This window comes from Prosopis cineraria, unplaced genomic scaffold, assembly GCF_029017545.1.
Source record: "Prosopis cineraria cultivar Desert tree isolate PC_DT_omini unplaced genomic scaffold, ASM2901754v1 PC2, whole genome shotgun sequence".
In the NCBI taxonomy this organism is placed as follows: Eukaryota; Viridiplantae; Streptophyta; class Magnoliopsida; order Fabales; family Fabaceae; genus Prosopis; species Prosopis cineraria.
Window position 1 is genome coordinate 14,014,304 of NW_026555333.1, and position 23,191 is coordinate 14,037,494.

Here is a 23,191-nt window from a genome sequence, read left to right on the forward strand (position 1 = left end):
TTAAACATTTAATCAAATATGCTAGATGACTCAAGAAAAAGAAAGCGGTTCTCATCAGTTTGGGATTCTTCTGACTTTTCCTTCTCCAAAAAGGGTTTGTTTGTTGAATCTCATCTTTAATCTACTTGAGATCAGTTTATGAAGGACCATCTTTTTTCACTTGTTAAATCCAATGCTTTCTGCATGGTTCATAGCTATGCCACCCGGATTTGGTCAAAGTTCTTGTAGGACTTGCTTTGTGAGGGCAAGGGCAAGAGACCATTTGAGGCCATCGTCTCTCTTACACAGGCGCAGAAAAAGATGAAGTTGGATTTCTTTTAAGAGGCTCGGGAAGCTGCCTACCCAAAGCATAACAGCTCAAAGGTTGGAACACCTTATTACTAAGTTTCAGCTGGATGTTATCTTCTTGCAAGAAACTAAGATATCCTTTAGCGTTGCTTTTTCTAAGGTTGAATACCTAGGATTTATTTTTGGAACTAGCACGGATGTTGCTAAATAAGGGTGGAGGCATGGTGGTTGCATGAAAGAAGCATGTTGATGTTGTGGTTCTGGGCTGTAACCATATATACTGTTGCTTTTTTTTTTTTTTTTGTAACTACTGGCATTTCTTGTTACATCTCCTTTATTTGTTGTCTTCCAAGAGCTCAAGATAGATTTCTTTTATGGGACTGGATTAAGATTATTGCCAACTCAATCATTGCGCCTTGCCTGCTTATTGGAGACTTCAATCAAACCTTATCAATGTCGGTCAAGGCAAGTGCAGTAAGAAACTCATCCTCAACTGGTTAATTCAAGGAATGTATCTCACTTACAAACCTTTTGGAAATCAAACAACATGGGCCTAAATTACCTTGGAGCAGTAACATGAAGGGTTATGATTTGACTCTTGAATGAATTGACAGAGCTTTCTGTAATGGAGAGTGGCTGCAATCTTTTACACACTCGAATTTACTCAATCTTCCACGAGTTGCCTCTGATCATTGTCCTGTTATTTTTTCTACTGCTTTTGAGACTCCTCCTTTCGTAAGCTTTGAAGATTTGAAAACTTCTGGCTACCTTTTATAGAATGTGAGGAAATTATTTATGCATGTTGGCGAAACTATGTTTCAAGATCTCTAAGTTTTAAGGTTCATAACAAACTATCCAGGTTGCTATCAAGTCTCTCTTTTTTAGTAAATCTAGGGTTGGGAATCTATATCATAAGATTAATTTGCTTAAGAGTGAGATATAGAAGCTTACTGCTGTAATAGATTCCTCTTATCCTCCTGAGGAAAATCTTCTACAACGGTTATAGTATATCAAGCGTGATTTGGAGTTTACTTATGATTGTCAACATAGTTATTGGGAACAAAGAGCTAAGGTGAAATGGAAAACAGAGGGGGGAAAGAAATACAAAATTTTTTCATCTTACAATTAATAATTGTAAGGCCAAAAATTTCATGAGATGCCTTAAACTTGATTTTGGAATTTGAATTGATGATCAATCAGAGCTTCTATCTGTTACTTGGGAGCACTTCAACATCTATTCATGCTTCAGTGAGTACAATTTTGAGCAACTTACAGCTGATATTAATGCTTTTTATACGCCACAAGTGAATGAGTTTAATCAAATGATCCTTATGGCTCCTATCTCAAGAGATGAAGTTAAGGCAGCTGTTTTTAGCTTGATAAAGGATAGCTAGCCTAGACCAGATGGATTTCATGCTAATTTTTTTTCACAAATTCTGGACAATTGTTGAGGAAGTTGTCTTCAATATGGTCTCTCACATTTGGACCTCTGAGAATGTTCTCAAGTCTCTCAATCGTACTCTCATCACTCTCATTCTACAGGGTAACTCCATCAAGATTTTTAGAGATCTACGACCAATTAGTCTTTATAATGTTTCCTGCAAAATATCTCAAAGGTCTTGAATAACAGACTTAAGGTGATTCTTCCAAGTCTGATCTCATCTTTTCAAAGTGCTTACTCGCCAAATAGACTCATCACTAGTAACATATTAGTGGTGGCAGATCTGGTTCATCAAATCCATTCTACAAAGGGGAAAAGGAAAGAACTTGATTTCTCCAAAGCTTTTGATAGATTGTCTTGGATTTTTAAAAGGCTATTCACAAAACAAACTTCCCACCTAAATGGATTAATTTGATTCTTCAATGTATCTCTATGGTGGAATATTGGATTATTTTTAATGGATGTCTTTGTCATCCAATTTCTCCCTCCAATGATATTTGTTAAGGAGATCCATTATCTCCTTATCTCTACATGATTGCTGCTAACGTTTTCTCTTGTCTCCTCATTCATAAGGAGCAGTAGGGGGCTTTCAAGGGAATCAAAATATGTCAAAACTCTTATCCAATCTCTCATCTCTTATATGCAGATGATTCCACTATTTTCTTTGAGTACACGAGGGATGGTATTGAAACCATTAAAGGGATTATTTAAGATTTTTGCAAATGGTTTGGTCTTCTGGTGAATGTTCAAAACTTCCTTGCTTCCTAGTCCTAATTTCCCTACTAAAATTCAACAGGAACTTGTTGAACGATTAGACATTCAACCCTCTGACTTGCTAAAAAGGATAAGTCTTTTATTTATGCCCAGGTTATGGAATCCATTGAGGACAGAATTGCCTCTTGGAAGGTTAAATTTCTATCACAAGTTCCCAGACTTGCTCTCATCAAATTTGTGCTCTCTGCTTCTAATATCTACACTCTATCTTGTGTAAGGCTGCCATAATATCTTTGTGATGCCATTGATGCTAAGCTAACTAATTTCTTTTGGGAATTCAATGATGGCAAAAGAAACATTCATCTACTCAAAAGAAATATTCTCCTCTCTCCTATAAAAGATGGTGGACTTGGTTTGAGGGACACTAAGAATATGAATGTGGCTTTATTGGGTAAGCAAATTTGGAGAGTTCTTAATGCTGAAGAACATTCACTTTTCGGAGACATGATTAAAATTAAATATTTTCATAATACTAATGGGCTTTTTACATAAAATACCTCACAATGCCTCTTGGTTTTGAAAAGATATTTTCAAAGCCTCGAATTTGATCAAAAAGCATATCACTTGGGAAACTTTATGGAAGCTTTCCAATAAAGGTTTTGTAAGGTCCCATTTATTAATTCACAATTAGGTCTAAAATTGAGGAAATCACAAGACTAACCTGAACAGATTATCAAGTTTGTAAAATTTACATAAATGGGATCCCAAGTTTCAAAACTTAAAATGCTATCAAATCATTTAAAAAACCAAAATTAGAGCAAAACATGCAAATAAAAGCATGGGCAGCATATGAGATAAGATAATATCAAATTAGGATCAAAAGAACAAAAACAATGATTCTGGCATAATTATGCTGCATCATAAAATTTTATGCTACGGCATAAAATGCAGAACATGACAGATTTCCTAGCTAAACTCCTAACGTGCCCTAAGTCTTTGTCCAATGTCCTATTGAGATGATTTAAGTGTCTACAGAAAGGTCTTTTAAAACTCTAACTAATGGTATTGGTTTTTTTTAAACTATAATCCAAACACAAATTGGACATCCAAATACAACTAGCACATTTTTGCCATTAAGCCATAACTTGGATGTCCAAAATTCGCATCAAGTGTCAAAAGGGAAACCCAATACCTAAACTACATTCAATAAACTTAGGACAATAAATGTAACATACCACAACAATTAGATATCATATTTTACAAATTCAACCCTCAACCCCTTGATTTTAGAAATAGCAAGGGGAGGCATTTTAATTTGACTTCAAAACTCAATATAATCGAATACAAACATGCATATAGTCAAATTTATATTTGCACTAGTATCTTGTTTTGTTCAAATATCTCAAGTAAAAAAAATACCATACACACTAGGGCTAAAAATATATATTTCAATACTCAATATTCAATGGTGCAAATGTAACAAAATATAAACACCTTAATTGGCAATATCAATTTTTTTATTCAAAACAGGGCTTATGCCTAGATTTTATTTAAATAGAAACCAAATAATCACTATGATCTATTACATCTTGATAAAGCCACTCAAAAATCCTATTAGAAGGGTCTCTACAGTCGTCATTGAGTAAGACCATATTTAGCAATCTAATGTGCACTCATATTACTTTCTCTATGAATATGCCTCACCTATACATTCCACTCTTCATTAACCATCTTCAGTGCATGACGCATCTGTTAAATTTGAGCTTTATGACCTTCTCTGTGAATATCAATTAATTACACACATGCATCTAAAATTACGAGAGTCCTACAGTAGGAAACCAAGTTCCTAAGCCTCTAGTGCTTTTCCTTTGTCTTGCTCAAAATAGTACCTGTAAAATGTTAAATAGAGGGATAAGTATAACCACTTAATAATTAAGGTTGATCTAACATATACAAATGCATGTTAATTAATTACAGTGATACAAATGGCATATTCAAATGAAATACATTCACATATTAAAACATCTAATTCATATAGTTACAAAACTAAAACTCATGTAATATTATATTACTTAGCATGTAAGGGTCGCAACAATAATAATCATGTGCCCTTTGTAAGACATGCAAGATCATAAAAATAACAACCATGTGGTTATATAATAATATGCATTAAAACACATATGGCGTCATAATAATAGTAACCATATGCCCCTGTCAAATTATGCCAGACTATAATAAGAACTATTATATGGTTGGGATATGATATGCATGATTAATGCCAACTCTATATCCTCCTAATACCTTTGACATGAAACTGATGGCTATTTAGTGGGCTATGTCCATGAACTCAAACTTCCCAAGCTTTTCACCTGTGAGGAGTTATCCAGCTAGGGCTATTACACTCACTTGTGCAAGATGGTTTCTCCCAATACTAACAATTATTAGGTGTCATGTCCTTAATCTAACCTCCTTATGAACGAATCAGACTATTTAGGTTCGAGTCCCTTAAAATACAAGTGGGACAATCCTAATAGGATAATGACTATTTCTCGATTCCAACGATTGGTAGTTTAGCTAGCTTTTAATTCCAACGGTAAGCCACTAATACCACATGAATTTACAATATTTACTCATCTCTTTATAGGCGAACTCCTGTCTCATATCTTCATGCCATGCGCAAATGTTCAACACGTAGTATGCAAATTTTAGACATTAATCATCATATCATGCTTATCAATATCACAACACAATTATTTTCAACACATATCTTAAATTTGCAATTCTCCTCTTTCATAGTCAATCATTCACACTTTCATGTCTACACACAATAATAATCATACATAATATATATATTCATAATTTCCATTCACATCAACTTCATCATATAACATAAACTTATTTAGATTGCTATAATTTGTATCAAATATAGATTTATGAAATATATCATGGTTTTCAAATAATTCTTCTCACATGTATAATCAATTAATCAAGTAAATGTAGAAGTTAAATTTCTCCCGATTACTTTAAACCTTTAAAAGATTAAAAGTTATCCCTTAATCACAACTTATTTTCTGAACTAAATTTAAGCTCACTGGTGTTTCATGAGATTAGTCTACAATTAACATCAACACTCACAACTAATAATCATTAAAATCACGACTTTCAATACTAATTTCATACTTTAATAACTAAATTTCCCAACTATAAGATTAACCTCACATCTATTGAGTTCATTAGTTTCATTTAGCTCTCAACAACTTAAATAATCACCAATATAACATCCAAAAACCTAAAACCATCATCAATATCACAAATTACTTACTTCTAACTCTTCAGTTTCAACATTTTAATCAGCAAAAAATCTCAACTCTTGAGTTTAATCACAATATTAGGTTTATTAACTCCTACTAGCTTCGACTAACACTAACAAACTCCTTAATCAATATCAATGGCAGCTATCTACCTCAACCATCACCATGTATTGCACTTTAGGGCATAATTTCGTCCATATTAATGAGCCCAAGCTCAAGGATGCTTAAACTCATCAAAGATAGGTTTTGGTAATTCAAACAACTTTCATTAGTCCCATTTAGACTAATGGGTTTGGACCCATAGCCCTAGGTTCGAAAAGCCTCATCTCTCAACCTTAAATTCCTCTTCCAAGATGTATACAGAGAAGAAGAAGAGAAAAGGAAGGTATTCTTATGTGAAATCAAGCTCCAATCACCTCTAAAATGTCCAAAAATTGATACCCTAACAGAGAAAATACTCTTTAAGTCGTCCCCTCTCTGTTTTTTTGGTGTTTCTCTTCCTTTTGAATAGTTTTTGCATTTTTAAAAAAATTATTTTGGAAATTGTGTTGTAGCATAATGCAGATTAGGCCTAAATCAAATTTGCTCTACAATTTGAGCTTGGATGACTCAGTTCACTTTCAAATTCAATCCAAAGGCTAAAGCTAAACACAATAGCTATAGCTAACCATCCTCAAACCCATTTACACTTAAATTTATATATTTACCCTTCATTAACTTAATTAATCAAGATGGTAATTTTCAAAATGTTTCATATTTTCCTTATAGTTTAAACATTTTAAAAGTTTTCGATCTTGTCATTCATAAACCATCTCCTTGGATGGCTACTAAAAGGAATGCTCCTCTCATCACTAAACTCTATGGCAAGGAGGATGCTAATTCCGTTTTAAGGATGCCTATTTCTTTTACTAGTTTGATTGATCTACTGATTTGGGATTCTGATTCCTACAAAATCAAGGATGGTTATTCAAAAATTGCTTATGCATATCAAGATAGACCCTTATCTAGGGAAAGAATTTGGGATTTTCTTTGGAAACTTCAATTGCCTTAGAAAATTCTCCTATTCATTTGAAAGATTATTCATGAAGTAATGCCTACTAGTGATGTGTTAATTAAACATCATCTCAGCTCTACTCTTCAGTGCGTTTTTGGTTGTGATACACAAGAAACTTTGCATCATCTCTTTTGTGATTGCCCTTACACAAGAGTCATCTGGTTTGGCTCTTTGTCTATAAGCTCCACAGGCATTTCTATCCAAGATCTTATCTTTTAGCTCTTACAAACTTCAAAAACTTTATGCCAGAATCAAGAGGCCCTGGCTTTAGAACACATTTATTTACTTCTGCATTTGATAGTATAAAAGAAATCATGCTCTACATACAGGAAAGATAACTCCTATCCACAGGTCATTTGAGATTTCAATGAGCAATATCTCTTTCTCAAAGGTGCATGCTGATGGGACAACAACCAACTTTAGGGGAAAAACACTGGTCTTAGAACTTCTGAAGGAATTTCTAATTCTTATTCTCAGAACCAAGCTCATTCTCAATTGGGAGATCTAGGCACGTGTTTTTTAGAAAAGAAAAAAAAAATCTTACGGTGTTGTTTATTTATCTCTTAACAATGAAGGTTAGGTTAATTTGCTTCTCAACAAATCTAATGTTATTTGTCTACATCTTTTGTTGGCCTTTTGTGTTCGCAGCGTACTGTTCCGAATCATGAATTTCTCTTTAAAGTAGTTTGGAAGATATGCGAGATTTGGGAATTTGAAAATTAGATATAACAAGAGAGTTTGCTTCTGTTCCAATTGATAACATCTTGTATATCAGGATCTTATAAAGTTTTTGGAGACCTTTAACAACAACACTATTAAAAAATGTGGTACACATAACTCGTCCTATCCTTCTATTTTTTTCTTCTAATAATGCTTCTATCTTATCTTTGACTTTGTAAACTTCATTTTATTGTTAATATATTTGTCTTTTTACCCAACAAAAAAAAGGTTAAATGAACTTGTCTTTTAAATAGTTGAAATTTTTTTAACCTAACTCGCTCGATATTGTTTAGTGGGGTGGCAGGTTGGCTGGCCGAGTCCAACCTTTGTTATTGGCTCTCAACCCAATAAATTAGTGGTCGCAAAACTCATGAGAAAACGTTTTGTTGTTTTCGGAAGTATATCTCTTTAGGTATTATAATATATATAATATTGGTGGCTGGACATAATGTTATGTTTTCTCTTTAATATTTATATATTTAAAACACACATATTGATTAACAATATAAAATTAAATTAAATTAAATTATAATATTAATGTTTTCATCTATATAAAAGAAAAGGGAGAACTGCTGTCTGACTCTGGGATGCACAAGTCAAGCCTTCAAATCCTTGTGTTTAGAGGATTCAATCACAAGCCACACTATGACAAGTCACGGGGGTATATTCGGTATGTTTGAAATTCTGACAAGTAAATGAGTAATAAAAGTTCCAACACATATAATTGATATTAGCGTGTTTGGATAGCCGATCTAATCGATTTTGGTGTCAATTATCCAAGCACCAATTTTTTCAAAAAATTAATTTTTTCCCAAAGTCGATTTTTTGCCAAAGCTGGAGGAGTCAGCGTTCTAATTTACAAAACCATTGAAAAAAATTACAAAAAAACTTAAAAAATTATAAAATTTAATAAAAATAAAATCAAATTCTCTTCTTTTCTTTCTCTTTTTTTTTAACAAAATTCAAAGTTTGAATCTTTAAAAAAATTACTAATGTAAGTTCTTGTCAACCATCACCCTACACTTAACACTTATTATAAAACTAATTCAAATAAAGTATTAATTAATATGGGAAAGTTAATTTAATTTAATTAAAATTAAAGGTTATTACAAAAATTATTGTAAAAGTCGAGAGAGAGAGATTTTTCGTCATTTATTACATTATTACATTTTTTATGTTGCTAAAATTTTAAGACAATGCTTAACATTTTCATTAGATATGGCTCATCTCCATAATGTCATTAGAGATTAATTTATATGTTATCATCTTCATTAATTATTGTAAAATTAATGTTTGGTATTTAAGAATTAAATCTTTCTGTTTTATTAAATTCGGTCTAACTGAGATATATTGTGTTACTTATTTACATAAATTTAAATGTTAATATTAATTTAATTTAAATTTTTTAATTAATTAGATATGTAATTTAAATAATATATTTTAATTTTTAAATAAAATGTAACAACGTTAATAATATTATATATAAATTTATCAATAATTTAATTTTAAAAGGTAATGTCCTTTATAGTAATTTATACAGCTAAAATTGATTATGAATAAATTATCCAAACATCTTCAATTCTGTTAAAATTAATTTTAAAAAAACAGTATCCAAACAAATTACATTATAATATAATCAATTATAATTATAATCTATCATTTAATTAATTATTTTCATAATCTATTATACCCAATTAAAATTTAAATGAGCACATTGAGAAGCAGATAAGATGAGCTTAAGTCAAAACAGCATTTGGAGCCAAGTAATCGATTAAGTGAAAAATGGGACATTTGGATACTTTTTACTAAAACTCGATTTCCGTATAAATAAACGATTTTCCACACAAATCCAAATAGGCACTAAGTAGTGTCAAAGACGCGTTTATTTACAATTTATATATAATAATAGTTTTAGTTGTTCAATGCCCTCAAAGCCACTTCATACAATTCTTTTGTTATTAATTTGCTCAAAAAAAAATTGATATAATTTCTCTTTACTCGAACAATCTATTCTTCCTTGATACTAGGAATTGTTGCAAAGCATAGCAAATCTTTAAAAAAAAAAAAAAACAAGAACGAAAGAAAAGGACAGCAAGATGTGAACTATGAATTCGACCACCAAAAAAAATATGAACTATGAAACTTAACTTTTATATTTAAAAAATAAATTTCAAATATGAATTTTAAGCACCTATTTAAATTTCAGTTTACATATGATAAAAGTACATTTAAATAATTCAATTATTTATTGAATTTAATAAAATATATCTTAAATGTAATTTTAATGTATCTTTGAGGTAATCCAAATGGACTGTAAGTTTTTATTGAAATACATATGGCAAGATATGATTTGAATGACGAGAAATTAATTTATTTTAGTCTTTGAGATTGAAAAGACACTGTCCCCCCGTTGCCATGAGACGCCTGCTCTGCTGTATCCTGGAAAGATGTTTAATTTGGATGAGGTCAAAAAGAAAAAAAAAAAACGTATTTGTATCATTCAAAATTCAATTAGATACTCCGTTAGAAATAAATTTGTTTTGCTTTGGTCCTCCCCCCACGTTAATGCTTTTATCGTTCTTGAGATATCTCCATTCTTCATTGACTTGATGCAAATTAAACTACTTTTTTGTAAGGGAAATATAATTATTACTGTTTATAGTTTTACTGAATTTTGTCTTTAATTTCATAATCTTTTATACAAAACCTTTATAACTCTAATTTTTTTTAGATTGATGAGTAAATAAAATTATAAACTCTTATTCTAAAATCGTCTTAAACCTTAAAATATACAAAATAAATTATAAATTTTTAAATTTATAATAAAATAAATTTTGATCGTTAATTTTTTAATGCCGTTACTGTTTATATAAGTATTGTAATAGTTAAGATTAAATTTGTAGAAAAATAAATTCTAAACAGTACCTAATAAATAGTAACATTGTTAAAAAGTTAATGGTAATAATTTATTTTATTATAAATTTAAAAATTTAAAATTTATTTATATATTTTAAAAATTTAAAATTTAGGATAATTTTTAAATAATAGCTAATGTTCCTATTTACTTATTAGCTTTTTTTTTTTTAAATGAAAACTTTGAAATCCATGGAGGAATAAACTCAGTGAGGGATATATCGGAGAGAGGGACGCGGGGGGAGCAATAAGGACTAGCATCTGTATGATTGGTCTGTCATCATTTTTCCTCTTGTTCGGTCCCTTTTACCCTCTAAATCTGTAATTGTCTCAATCTCCTCTTGGCTTTAAATCAGCAGTCTCCTTAGACAGACCTCACCGATCCGCCATTTCTCACTATCTATTTTCAAGGTAAGTATACCCCTTTGATTCTGCCAGTTCTATAGCATCTCATTAGCTCCCGTCCCCAGTCTAGGGCAACTTCTTGACTTTCTGGGGTTTTCTCTGGGGCCAAATAGATTATCAGACAGATATTTGTCTTTCAGTTTGACCCTTTTCTGACTATTAACTCAAACTGTTTTCTTCTGTTTTTTTTCCCCCATTACCAGGCTAGTCTATCAGCGCAAGTTATTACAAATACAAATCTGAAAAGATATATTGTCTTGGAATCTGATTCACTGCCTTGGGGATTTGGGATTGGTGATAAAGCTAGATCCAAAGGGCATAGCTATGTCTTTCATTGGTACCCAACAGAAGTGCAAGGCTTGCGAGAAAACGGTCTATCCCGTGGATCAGCTATCCGCTGATGGCGTTGCTTACCATAAAGCTTGCTTCAGATGCTCTCATTGCAAAGGAACATTAAAGGTAGTCTTTTGTAATTATTTTTTCTATTGCATTCTTGATGTAATGGGGATATCAACTATTTCTTTTTCACTTTCAAAGTTTACTTTCGAATTTTAATTTGTTTGTTTGCTTGAATCTTCACTTTATTCTGTGCTTCCGTTTGAGTGAACTCCCATTAGCTGGAATGACTTCTGAGAAAATGGTTTCTTTGATCTAAGTAGATTAAAAAAAAAGGTTTATTCATTCATGATACTAGCCAGATTGAAAACAACGGATGCTTAATCTACCGGATGATTTGTCACAAAGAAAAAAGTTAAATTTTGGGGGTGGGGGCGAAATCCATACATTATTGACGTTGTTGAACATGTTTTGGTTAACTTGTAAAACATTGTGAATCCTTTACATTATTGATGATCTCTTTTTCCAGCTAAGCAACTATTCCTCGATGGAAGGTGTTCTCTACTGTAAGCCTCATTATGAGCAGCTCTTCAAGGAGGCAGGAAATTTCAACAAGAACTTCCAGTCACGTAGGTCTTCTTGCGAGATAGATCTGTCTTTACGATTTCTAAATCAGATACCTCTTTAATTGGCAATAATTTCGTTTTGAGCAGCTGCAAAGCTAGCTGAGAAAACAACTCCTGAGCTGGTAATAAAAATATTAAGCTTTTTCCATTTTTGGAAACTTTGTTCAGATTCTGCAATTCATTTATACGTCTATGGCATTTGGTGTTATTGTTAACTATTAGCATCTTTTGTATATTTCAGACAAGGTCCCCTAGTAGAGCTGCCAGCATGTTCTCTGGGACACAAGAGAAATGTGCTACATGCGGCAAAACTGCTTATCCGTTGGAGAAGGTACAGTTCTAAACCTTGAGAAGTGAATTCTTCGATGATATTTTATTTAGGTTATAATTTTGTTGCGAATGGATTAAATGGGTGTTCAGGCCTTGAGAAAGATAGATTTCTATTACTATTCACAATTTCACATCCATATTCAGTGCATTAGTGGAACGTTTTCTCTTTGGTTCAATAACATGTGAGCAACAGAAACAATGTTATTCATATATCCCTGTCAAAATTTTTAGGGCTGTGGCAGAATATAGCGATGGTGATCAAGTGTCTCTGCTATTCATTTTGATTTAATAAATTTTGGACTCATGTCAGCATGAAGAGACATTCAATAGTTTTTGTTACGTGGCATTGATTGGTGATTTATGCATTAATTTCTATTCTATATGCCTCCCTATGGTATCAGGCTTTGCTATCAAATACTGGGAGTTTGGATTCCCTTGTGTTGAGTAGCTTTGATATGAATTCCTTGCCTTATTGAGAGATTAGTAAAATTTCATATTTATAAGGATCGTGTAGGTTCACGCAGAGTGTAATAGAATGTTTCTATATTTCATTTTTGGCTGCCCAGTCGGTTATCAATGTCAAGTTGTAATCAGTTAACTTCATAGTTGAACTTGTTTATGCCAGTGTCTATTTACCTTAATCGATATTTGAAAGGTACACCTAGTTAACTAGTTAGTGTGCCAATCCATCATGATCACCATGAAAATATTTACAGTGAAAGGCTTGTGTGCTGGTGTAATGTATTAGTTCTGGGGAAAAAATGAACAAAAGTTGTGACACTAGTCTTCAATTCAGTGAGGAAGATCACAACCAGCTCTTTCCAAACCTAGAAGTCAGTAGCTAGACATATTTTATGCTTTACATAAATGAGTGAATCCAATTACTATAGTCCTGCTGAACTAAAATGTCTTCGTTTGTTTGTCGTCATCTATAAAGGCATTGTTATTTTGAGTGTAGGTAACAGTCGAGGGCCAAGCCTATCACAAATCATGTTTCAAGTGTTCACATGGTGGCTGTCCCATATCTCCATCAAATTATGCAGCTCTTGAGGGCATTTTGTATTGCAAGCACCATTTCTCTCAGCTTTTTAAGGAGAAAGGAAGCTATAGCCATCTCATCAAGTCTGCATCAATGAAACGAGCAGCAACCCCTGTTCCAGAATCCTAAATCTTGCTGCTGCCTCATGTGTCATTGTTTGTCTGTCCTGTCCGACAAGTGTTTGTATGTGTTTTTTGTTCTGCTTAGTCTGCCTTTTCCATCTTCCTATGTGTGGTGTGCAAATCATTATCAATTGTGCATTCAGTTAAATAGTGTGGCTTGCAACATGTGTCTTTCCGAGGGATGGCATAGCCTCTCATCCATTTTGTACCTGTCCTGAACTGAGTGAAGGGATCTTTATTGGTTCCTTTTTTAATGGCTTCTTCGCTCATGCTTCGGCTTTAGCCCCTAGCTTAGGTGCTTAGGACTTAGGTGCATGAAGGTTTCCTCCACCCGGCCTAAAAGAATTTTAAAAGAAAAAGAAAAAAGATTGTTGACGGGTTGTTAAGAACTACTAACAAAAATGGTATATCTGGCTGAAAATCATCGAAAGGGGTTATAATTGTTTTTAAATTTATGCTCATCCTTTTTCTGCATTGCTTTTCATTCAAGGGAGGAAAAATCTAGAGTAGAATTTATGCCACTGTCAGCAATGACCGTTTCATTAGGACCATGCATTAAGGTTAGTGTGAGACAGTCGTTGGATTAATTTTTCTATTGATTGATGACTGATATTTCCCCAAACATTGGGGAGTGATATTACAAAAGAAAATGAGATAAAGATGGCACCAAGTAGGTTAGTCATGAGACCAACTGCTGCGGAATTCGTCCACCAAGCAACAGTAGTTGTCATTCTACGTGTAGTCATAAAATGAGATTGATGAGTTGCTCTGCTTTTTGAATTTTCATTAGAATCCGTATGGCTTCTCTTCTTGAAATAACGGGTTTATACCAATTTTTTCAACTCATAACCTCTTGCACATCAATTCTCATTCCATGTTATTATGCGTTACCAGATTTCTATTATGTATATCTCACGGGCTGGAAAACCCACGAGCGGTGGTCGGTTGCAAAGCAAATACATAAAGGAATTTCTTTGAATCTATAATCTATAAAGGAAAATTTGAAAGAACATATCATGATCATAATTATGTACAAATCACTTTAAATAAAATTAATCTATTTGATAATTCCATCATGCGTTACAGCAAAAACATGAATGTAGATCTCAACAAAAGAATAAATGCAAGATATTCCTCGACGATCCCAGCATCATGGAGCTAATATATAGAATGAGTAACTTACTGAAACTGTCTACTGCGGGCTGATTCTGCACAGCTGCCAATACAATGTCAATTGTGAACCCCTTGAATGAGGCTTTCCAAATGGGCAAAAATGTTGAATAATCAAACATTTCACACCTCCGGATCTGACCACTATCATCATTCAACAGTTTTGCCTCATGGAATCTTGAGGTCGTCTGTGCAGTAATGAAAACAAAATATAGGGGCATCACTTGAGACTTCCCTAAGAATGTTGTGTATCACTTGCTTCGCTTCTTGGCTTCACTGTAAAGTACAACTCCACACACTGTGAGCGTGTAACCTAGCATTCCAGTGACAGAGACTGGGTTTCTAAATATTAGAATTGAAACTACTACAGCAACAGCCCCCTTAGCATTCCCAAGTACCTGCATGAACGAACTCTTATGTTAGTCCGTATCCATATGTCAAAAGTGGAGAAAACCTATAAACATTGTTCAAGCAAGTTCTTTAATATATCATTGCAGCCATAGCTCATGATTGCTATGACGAGATACTTAAAATCAGATGTTGTCAAGAGATTACATTCCATAACCTTTTAAATATTCCAAAATACGAACAGCAAAAACATTAGTGAAAATGTCACAATTCGTGACACTAATTTGTTTTTTAGCAAATCGTGAAACTGTTTTATAGTTAACGATTCTTAGCCTTCACTTCTGTTATCAACTCTAGATTGTAGATAGGAATTTCACTCCAATCAGATTCCTTTCTCCTATCAACTTAAAAAACGAAACATCTGGCCACTACTCCACCTAGTAATCTTTGAATTCTCTGAGTCAAGACAAATATTTACAACTCCAACCACAAGGCGACACACAAAGGAAGAGAGAGCGAGCTGACATAAGGAGAGAAATTAATTTTAAATCTTCCTCTTCAAAACAGACAAAAAACCACTCAGGAAAATCGTACTCAGTTTAAGTTTCTATCAAGCAACCTATGGCCAGAAATCAATACACTGCAATTCCTCCCCAGGATTGTTTTGACTCAGTTGAGAAACAAGACTAATGGGTCTATGATTAAGGTTCTTACGCTTTGACCAGTGGACCAACTAAATGAACCACGGTTTAAGCTGGAAAGATCATTGGGCCGAAAAAAAAATGCTGGAAAGATCAGGAAAAGCCTCCCACTCCCTATACTCCTCTAGGAGATGCGAGATGTGCAGCTCCTCCAAGAGGAGACATGGACGATCTAGATCTGAACAGTCCTCTTAGATGGCAGCACTGCCAAGAGGCGCAGTGGTTTCATACACTGGAAAAGGGAGATTAGAGTAGGATCCCATACCACCACAAGAATAGGACTGAGTGGTTGGAAGAGAATTTGAGTAAGGTGATCAGCCTTATATGAGGGAGGACATTTTGGTGGAAGTACCAGGAAGATTACTGGTGACTGATTCTCTCAATTTCTCTCTGACTCTCATTGTATCAATTTTTGGGAGAAAGAGATACATAATCTAAGGATCCCACTTGAGTAGTGAGTCACACTTAAAGGTGTGGGATCCACTTAAGTAACACACCTACACACGTTGTCTCTTTCTCCAAAATTGATAGCATAACTTCAGGGAAAGTTTGAAAGGATCCATTCTCGGAGAGTATTTGCTATCATGAGCCATCTTCACTGTTGCCTCTTGTCTCTTTTCATACTATATTGGTTTAAGCATGGTCCTGGGGTGTCGTAAGCTGGCTCCTAGCAACTTATAAGACATGTTACAGGCATTATAGTACTCTTCTCTAACTCATAATCTAAGTTTCCACTTTCCACTGCAGTTTCTTTCTCAGTTTATCTTCACTGCGCTGTTAGTGTGTGTTGTGTTGTATTTGGTGTTGCTGGAGCCTGTCTAAAGTTTAGGCATTGTGACTTGAAGAGTGTTATGCTCCATTGCCTAAGAAGGAGATCCCCATGCAACAAATATAGTCCTTTGTTCTTTGTGTTCTCTTTTGGTATTTTTAGAAGGGGGATCCTATCTCAAGCACCATGAGTGAATCCGATGAATTAAACAAATTATGCAACAATAGGAGTCCACTGATAGCAACCCCACCCTAAGTATTTGGACCTTAGCACCTTATACATAAAATTTCACTAAAAAATTATTTTTAGACCTAAACTATCATGACCTGTCAGTAAAAGGGTTGGTCAATGCTAAGATCTAGGCTAGCCCTTGAATTTTCACTGATCCTCTGAACTGTTATTGGAACAGGCTTGTATTATAATTTTGTAGTATCTGATTCTCTGGTAATAAGAAGAGATTGCCCCTTTCATTAAAAAAAGATAAACCCAACCACAGACGTAGGAATGTGTCCAAGTATGCAGGGAAAATGAGCTACTAAAACATAAACCACCAGAATAACGAAGACCATGCAAAAATATATATACTCTAATTTAAATACTGGATCTGTTTGTAACAATTGCAAACATTTGACTTTTTATTAACAGAGAAGTCTATTAGATTATTAATTTTAGAGGGGGGAAACACACAACCCTATCTGAAGAAATGGGGCATACCTGAAGGGTAAGAGCACTGGTATGCTTTGTGACCAAAAAGTTGGTCAGGTTGACAAAATATGCAAGTGCTGAGTTGAATAGCAGATACCAGATGATCTTGGTATCATCTCTGGCAAGAGCTAGTGTGATACCAACCACATTTTCTTCCATTATAAGTGTGGCTGGAAGAAGGAAAACAACTGCCATCGGAGCCATGTAAAGAAGAAGGTTCATAGAATTCAGCTTCTCCCTAATATAAAATAACTATGATGTGAGTTGTTGAAGATATTGCTTTAGTTGCACAAAGTGCAGAAAAAAATCAATGAATTACTCAAAAATAGCTTACCCTTCAGAAGAAAGTAAAATTCCCTGTAACACTGTTTTTAGGGCTCTTGCAGCTGTCGCTGCAACACATATTATGAACCCAAATAAATGGAAACTTGGTTCACCCTATAATCACATAAAGACCAATGGAAGTAACAAATTAGAAGTCCGAATCCTGAGTGCATAATATATAATTTGAACATTACATAAGAAACAAGATCCACAACTTTTTACATCTAGAATTTGAACATTTGAGAAGCACCAATCTCAGAGTAGGATTTGTTACAGAAATAACTAAAATATAAAAATACATTTAAAGATTCTTATCAAGTGATCATGAGGGATGCCAAAGAGGTTTATAAAAATAGTGCGCAAAATGAACTAAACAACTTGTTATCTGGAATTATAACAATTCATTTCATGCTGCCATCCGATATTCTATACGATGTTACTGTTGCCACTGTTTCTTTTTGGGGGGCCAGGGGGGTTATATTTTGCTGAATTTGTAAGAGAAATAAGTAGTGTAACATGATAAGAATCAAAACGCCATCAACAAATTTGCCATGAATGAAAACACTGTCTGTATTCTGTAACATGTGCTTCATCCAATTCTAAAAGGCATAGAAAAACAAAAAAGAAAAATTGAATTGCACATGCAGAGTCAAATTATAAATTGAAAAGAAAAATAGGATAACTCACGTACCCCGCTTGCAATGATGACTCCAGTAACAACAGGAATAAGGGTCACATAAGTAAGCCACGCCTCCCTCTTGAAAGTCATGAGGTAAGCAAAAACCGCAGTGAAGAATGGAGTTGTGGCACCAATTGCCTGGTTGAAGGACACGGGCAAGTACCTGAGCGAAATGTTGCCAAAGACGACGGAGATGCAGAAGACGAAACTGAGGGTGGAGATCTTGAAGAACTGGACCCGGGATCGAATGGTCTGCATAGGCACTACCTTCAACCAAGCTATAGCAATGTAGCTGAGCAAAGAGCAAGCGGTCATGTGGCACATGGTGAGGAAGATCGGGTACTTGAAGCCATAGTTGCTGAGCAAGTACTTGTTGAGCAGGAGGACCCCAATGTTGGAGGAGTACCAAGAGGCGATGAGCGAGAATGTGAATAAACGACTCTGAGCCTTCATTTTGGGAGGCCGGCCTTGATCGGAGTCCTGAAATTTGGAAACAGAGGAGAGAAGAAGGGTCAGCGCCGAGGGGTTAATTGCATAACTAGAAAAAGGGGACGGATCTTATAGGGTTTGGCGAGGAGGGATCTGAGCAATGGAGGAGCTATGGAGAAAAAGATATTAGGAATGAAGAGAATGAAAAGTGCGAAAGCCTTCTCCGATGGATCTGAGAATCTGGCGTCACGGCAGATAAAGGGGCGCCCCCAAGAAGCAAAGAAATTAAGAAGAAAGTTACAGAATGAGACAGGCGCAGAGAAAAAAAGAGAATGGTTCCAAATTAAGGAGAAAGCTGGAGGCCTGAGAATTACCGACAAGAAACGTGCCTCTGCAAATGAATGGAAGGCACAGTGGGAAAGAGAAGGGGCATTTAAAGCAGAGGAGGGAAACGCGTATGCCAGGCCAGCCAGGGGAAGTGACTCTTTGTCCGGCACTTCTTCTTCTTTTTCGTCTTTTTTTTTTTTAATTATTATTGTTATCTATTGAATATTGATTGAAATGAAATTACAAATATTATATTAATTATTAAATCGCCTTTATTTATCCATGTAGGGACAAAGAGAGAAAATCGTTTTTATATTTTTATCGTTTTCTCTTGCTCGGGGCTATTATCATTATTATTTTTCTCGTTTATTCAATTAAAACAATTGACATTTTTTTCTGATAATTCAATCGGGTTGGTTTAATTGAATTAAAGTTTCGTAATGAAGATTTAGGATGGAATGAAAATTTTAGTGACAAATAATGAGAAGTATTGCTTATAAGCTGTTTCGGTTTCTCTTTTTATTTCACTTATTGCAGCATAAAATCGAGGTTTCAATTAAAAACGTCGACTTGACGCGTCTATTGAAACGGAGGCTCGAAATGATTTCCGTAAAAGGTGATTTGAAACTTGAAAGTATTAGGAAAAGGATAATTGTTTTTTCCCCCCTAAAAATGGAGGAATATTTATCTCGTGATGAAGAAACGGAATGTCCAAAGTAACTGGGAAAAGAAAAAAGATTTCGAGGTGTTAGCACGAGATGGTAAATGAATGAAACGCAAAAGGAGTCACGAAACTAGGGAATCATTCCTGAAGAACGTGGTTCGTCTCCGAGAAGTAAAAAATAAAAAAAAATAAAAATTAAAAAAACTACAGAATCGTGTTTGGGAACCTGAAAAATGACAGCGGATTATTCGAGGATAGTAGACAAATGAGAGAGAGGGTGGCGTGGTAGGTGGGAAAGCATTAGTTACTGAAGAGGAATAAGGACCGTCCAAACGCCGCCTTATTTCCTGCTTCTAATTAAGCTGCCTAAAACGTATGACTTTTCTTCAAATATTAAGACCAAAAAAATCCGAGTCCTGCAGAAATTAGGTCCGTCCCCTGACCCTGAGCCATTCTCATTTTACTTTTCTTCTTCAACCTAACAAACTCGGCATCTTGCCATATAAATTTTGACTGATAGTATTAGGTACTATATTGTATATATAAGAAATTGTCCCCTGAGAAGCTGTACGTGTAAAAACAAGAGGATCATTTGAAAGTGTGGGAAATAAAGAAATGAGGCGCCCTGCCCCTAACCTGCCTTTAACAATGCCTATTCATTGATAAAAATTAAAATAAGGGATAATGCAATTTTTATCTCTCAAATTTGTTTTAATTATTAATTTAATCTATCAAATTTAATTTTTATTGATTTAATTCCTTGAGTTTCTCTTTACTATATCAATTGAGTCCTTATTATTTAAAAAGGATGTAAAACTGTAAAAATTTGTTAATATTTATGCAATCTATAAAATATTTATGCTATTCATGCAAATTAATAAAAAGAAGTGTAATTATTAGTTAGGAAAAATAGACTATGAAATTTTAAAAAAATTAAGAAAACAAAGCATAGTATAAAAGATTATTTATATTGATAAAAATTAAGCTGATTTAGGACTCAATCTGTTCTCCCTTAATTACAATTCATCAATGTACTTTACACGTTAAAATATTTTGAGAGTTAATTTATATTTTAAAATTTAAATGATCATGTAATAATTTAAGAAAATATAAAGAATTCATCCCATAAAAAAATAAGCAAATTCTTGAGTGGCACGTAGCCAGCATTGTTAAATTCATGGGTGGACTCGTGTGTGGAGGGTTTTGAATTTTGATTCACATAAATGAAAGTTTCAGACGGTGCGTTTCATTTTGTAAACTCACATGACGGATCTTGTCACGTGGTACATTGGAAGCGTCGTTGCAGTCACTTTCCCCCCGTAAGTCTAGGCATAGAAATCAACCAAATCCATTTCCATATACATTAAAATTTATTGAATCCACCAAAAGTTTAGTCAAAACTTGCGATGACTTGGTATAGGAGTGGATTTTCAACAAAGGAGGATGGGATCAGCCATGAATTATTTAGCACACCACTTGGCATGTACAAGGAAAATATAAACAGAGCCACGCTTCATTCATGTACGCGCTTTAGGCCGACGATATTTATATTATTTTCTTACTTATTTCTACAGCAGAATATTTCATTAAATAATGATGATGATGATTAGGAAGAATAGGGATCGGACGCACCTTGTGAAAGGGCCAATCGGGGAGACAGAAATGGCTGCTCCCTCAGAGACCTCGAGGACACCTCCTAAGGGATCCCTTGTGGATGGGGACGAAGAAGGTGGAGTGAAACGCAGGCATTGGTGTCGTTTGGGAAACCTCACTTCATACCCGCGCTACATAGGTCTCGCCGGTGATGGGCCATCTGAGAATCCCCCAAACTAGATTAATCCTAGTGTTTGTTTAGTGAGAAAATGGGAAGGAAAGTGGAGAGAGAAAAAAGTGAGAGTGATGATACGTGCCAGAAAGAGGTGGCACGGCTGGTGGAGCCATGAACGCAATCGCAGCCATTGATGAAGGTCCCTGGAGAGTCTAGACTCGACGACGAGGAGAAAGAGAGAGGAGAGGGGTGAGAATTAAGAATAAGGAGTTGATGAGAAAATGGAAAGGGGGGGAAAGTGAATAGGGTTCGTGATTGAGGCCAGATTCAGGGGAGTGAAATGACAGTGATAGGGCCTCGTACTTTGGGAGATGTTGCTCCAAACTCTAAAACTGCCAATGAGATCCAAGATTACGATTAAAGATTCAATTACTTGGAATTCTGCGGCCAATTGGAACCATTCCACAAACACACACAGCAGAGCATATATGAGAATTAGAATACAGCAATTGTTAAAATTCTTCAATTTAATCCACCCATGATATTCATCATACAATGATCCATTCACTCAGCATAGATATTTTTGGCCAATGATAGCCATATGAATGGCAAATTTATATATATCTCATATCTTACAATATTTTTAAAAGTTTTGCTGAAACAGATATTTTTGACAAGATAACTTTAGTCTTTACGAAAAGCATTTTCATGGCCTAAGCCCTAATGTCAGGGAATACATTTTTACTAAAAATCATACTCTCATTTTCACAAAACAGTTACGTTATGTAAATTGGTAAGGGAAAGAAAAATTTATTTGACGGATACGGATGTAAATTAGTAATTTATTTTGTTGTTTTAAAGTACTCGTAACGTATTTATGTAAATAAACTCTCTGATTCTCTGCGCTAGACACAGAAAATTAAAATTTAAACAGACAATCGATGAAACGACGAACGAGTGAGGCGTTGAGCTTGTTAGCAATAGAATATATTCGAATCTACGAACAATGTTCGCATAGGGTAGTCCGTCCAATAATTTTCGTTGCTTCGGATATTTCGTTCACTTCCTGCCATTATTCATACCATTTTTTTGGACTCAACAATTGTTTCCAATTACATCAGCACAGTTGGTGTCAACACACGCGTACACAAGCACAGTTTACATTTTTTTTAATCAACACATATATTTAGTACATAATCATATAAATGCATGATTAATTTTCAATACATTTCATATGTTCCGTTGTTTTGGTTGGAGTTTATCAATTTCCCTCAAAATTTACGACGGCAGAACACATCACATCCTATATCAAATAACCCGTCCCACTTGTACGTTGTCATATACCTGCGCTCTCGTTGTGTTAAAAAAATAATAATAATTTTTTTAATTATATTCTGTACTTCTTCAACAAATAGATTAGGTAAAACAAGTTTTTTATAATAGTCAACTACGGGTCAAAATTTTTAAAATGAATGATACATAACAACTGAAAGCGATGCACAAATTTTTTAAAAAACAATTATTAGAGTCCAAATTTTAAGTTAAAAATATTTATTTTAAAATTTTCATATTAAGTTTAAATAAATATATTTTGTAAAAAAATCCTTTAACATTATTACTTTACTGTTTAAAATATATTTCTGAAGTATGCTAAATTAAACTTTAAAATTTAAAAATAGTTCAAAATAAGCATTTTAAATCGATATTTTGACCTATAATTTCTCTGAATTTTCACGCGGGATGCAGCCTGTATAATTTGTTAACGCAAAAATAAGATTTGAAAAATTGAAACTTTGTGTGTTGGGAGGGCATGCGATGTGCTGCACTGCATCCCATCTCAGTAAGGTACACCTAATCACATATTATAACTGTTACTGTTGTTACTGTGCATGAAAGTCAAGTTATTAAATTATTCAGTATCTTCTTAGAGTCCCAAAATAATAAATAGTTTGGTATAACAAAACAATTGTCCATAAAGCATAGTTTGTGGTACCCATTAAGTCAATTA

General features: G+C 34.1%; 2 protein-coding genes across 3 annotated transcripts; one reads left to right on the forward strand and one right to left on the reverse strand.

Moving 5' to 3' along the window:
* Positions 1-10,683: 10,683 nt before the first annotated feature.
* Positions 10,684-13,553, forward strand: LOC129302976 (LIM domain-containing protein WLIM2b-like). The gene is made up of 6 exons (XM_054941935.1): positions 10,684-10,852; positions 11,050-11,305; positions 11,712-11,811; positions 11,896-11,930; positions 12,050-12,139; positions 13,097-13,553. The coding sequence occupies exons 2-6, from the start codon at positions 11,171-11,173 to the stop codon at positions 13,304-13,306; spliced, it is 570 nt and encodes a 189-aa protein (XP_054797910.1). The 5' UTR covers positions 10,684-10,852; positions 11,050-11,170; the 3' UTR covers positions 13,307-13,553.
* A 772-nt stretch (positions 13,554-14,325) lies between these two features.
* Positions 14,326-21,219, reverse strand: LOC129302975 (probable sugar phosphate/phosphate translocator At3g11320). 2 transcript variants are annotated; one of them, XM_054941934.1, is made up of 5 exons: positions 21,048-21,219; positions 18,008-18,475; positions 17,327-17,430; positions 17,002-17,230; positions 14,326-14,867 (listed from the first exon to the last, which is right to left on the reverse strand). In XM_054941934.1, exons 2-5 carry the CDS (start codon positions 18,446-18,448, stop codon positions 14,721-14,723), a joined length of 921 nt encoding a protein of 306 aa, XP_054797909.1. In that variant the 5' UTR covers positions 18,449-18,475; positions 21,048-21,219; the 3' UTR covers positions 14,326-14,720. The 2 variants fall into 2 exon arrangements, with proteins under 2 accessions (XP_054797909.1, XP_054797908.1); XM_054941933.1 differs by lacking the exon at positions 21,048-21,219 and adding an exon at positions 18,799-18,894.
* Between the last annotated feature and the right edge of the window lie 1,972 nt (positions 21,220-23,191).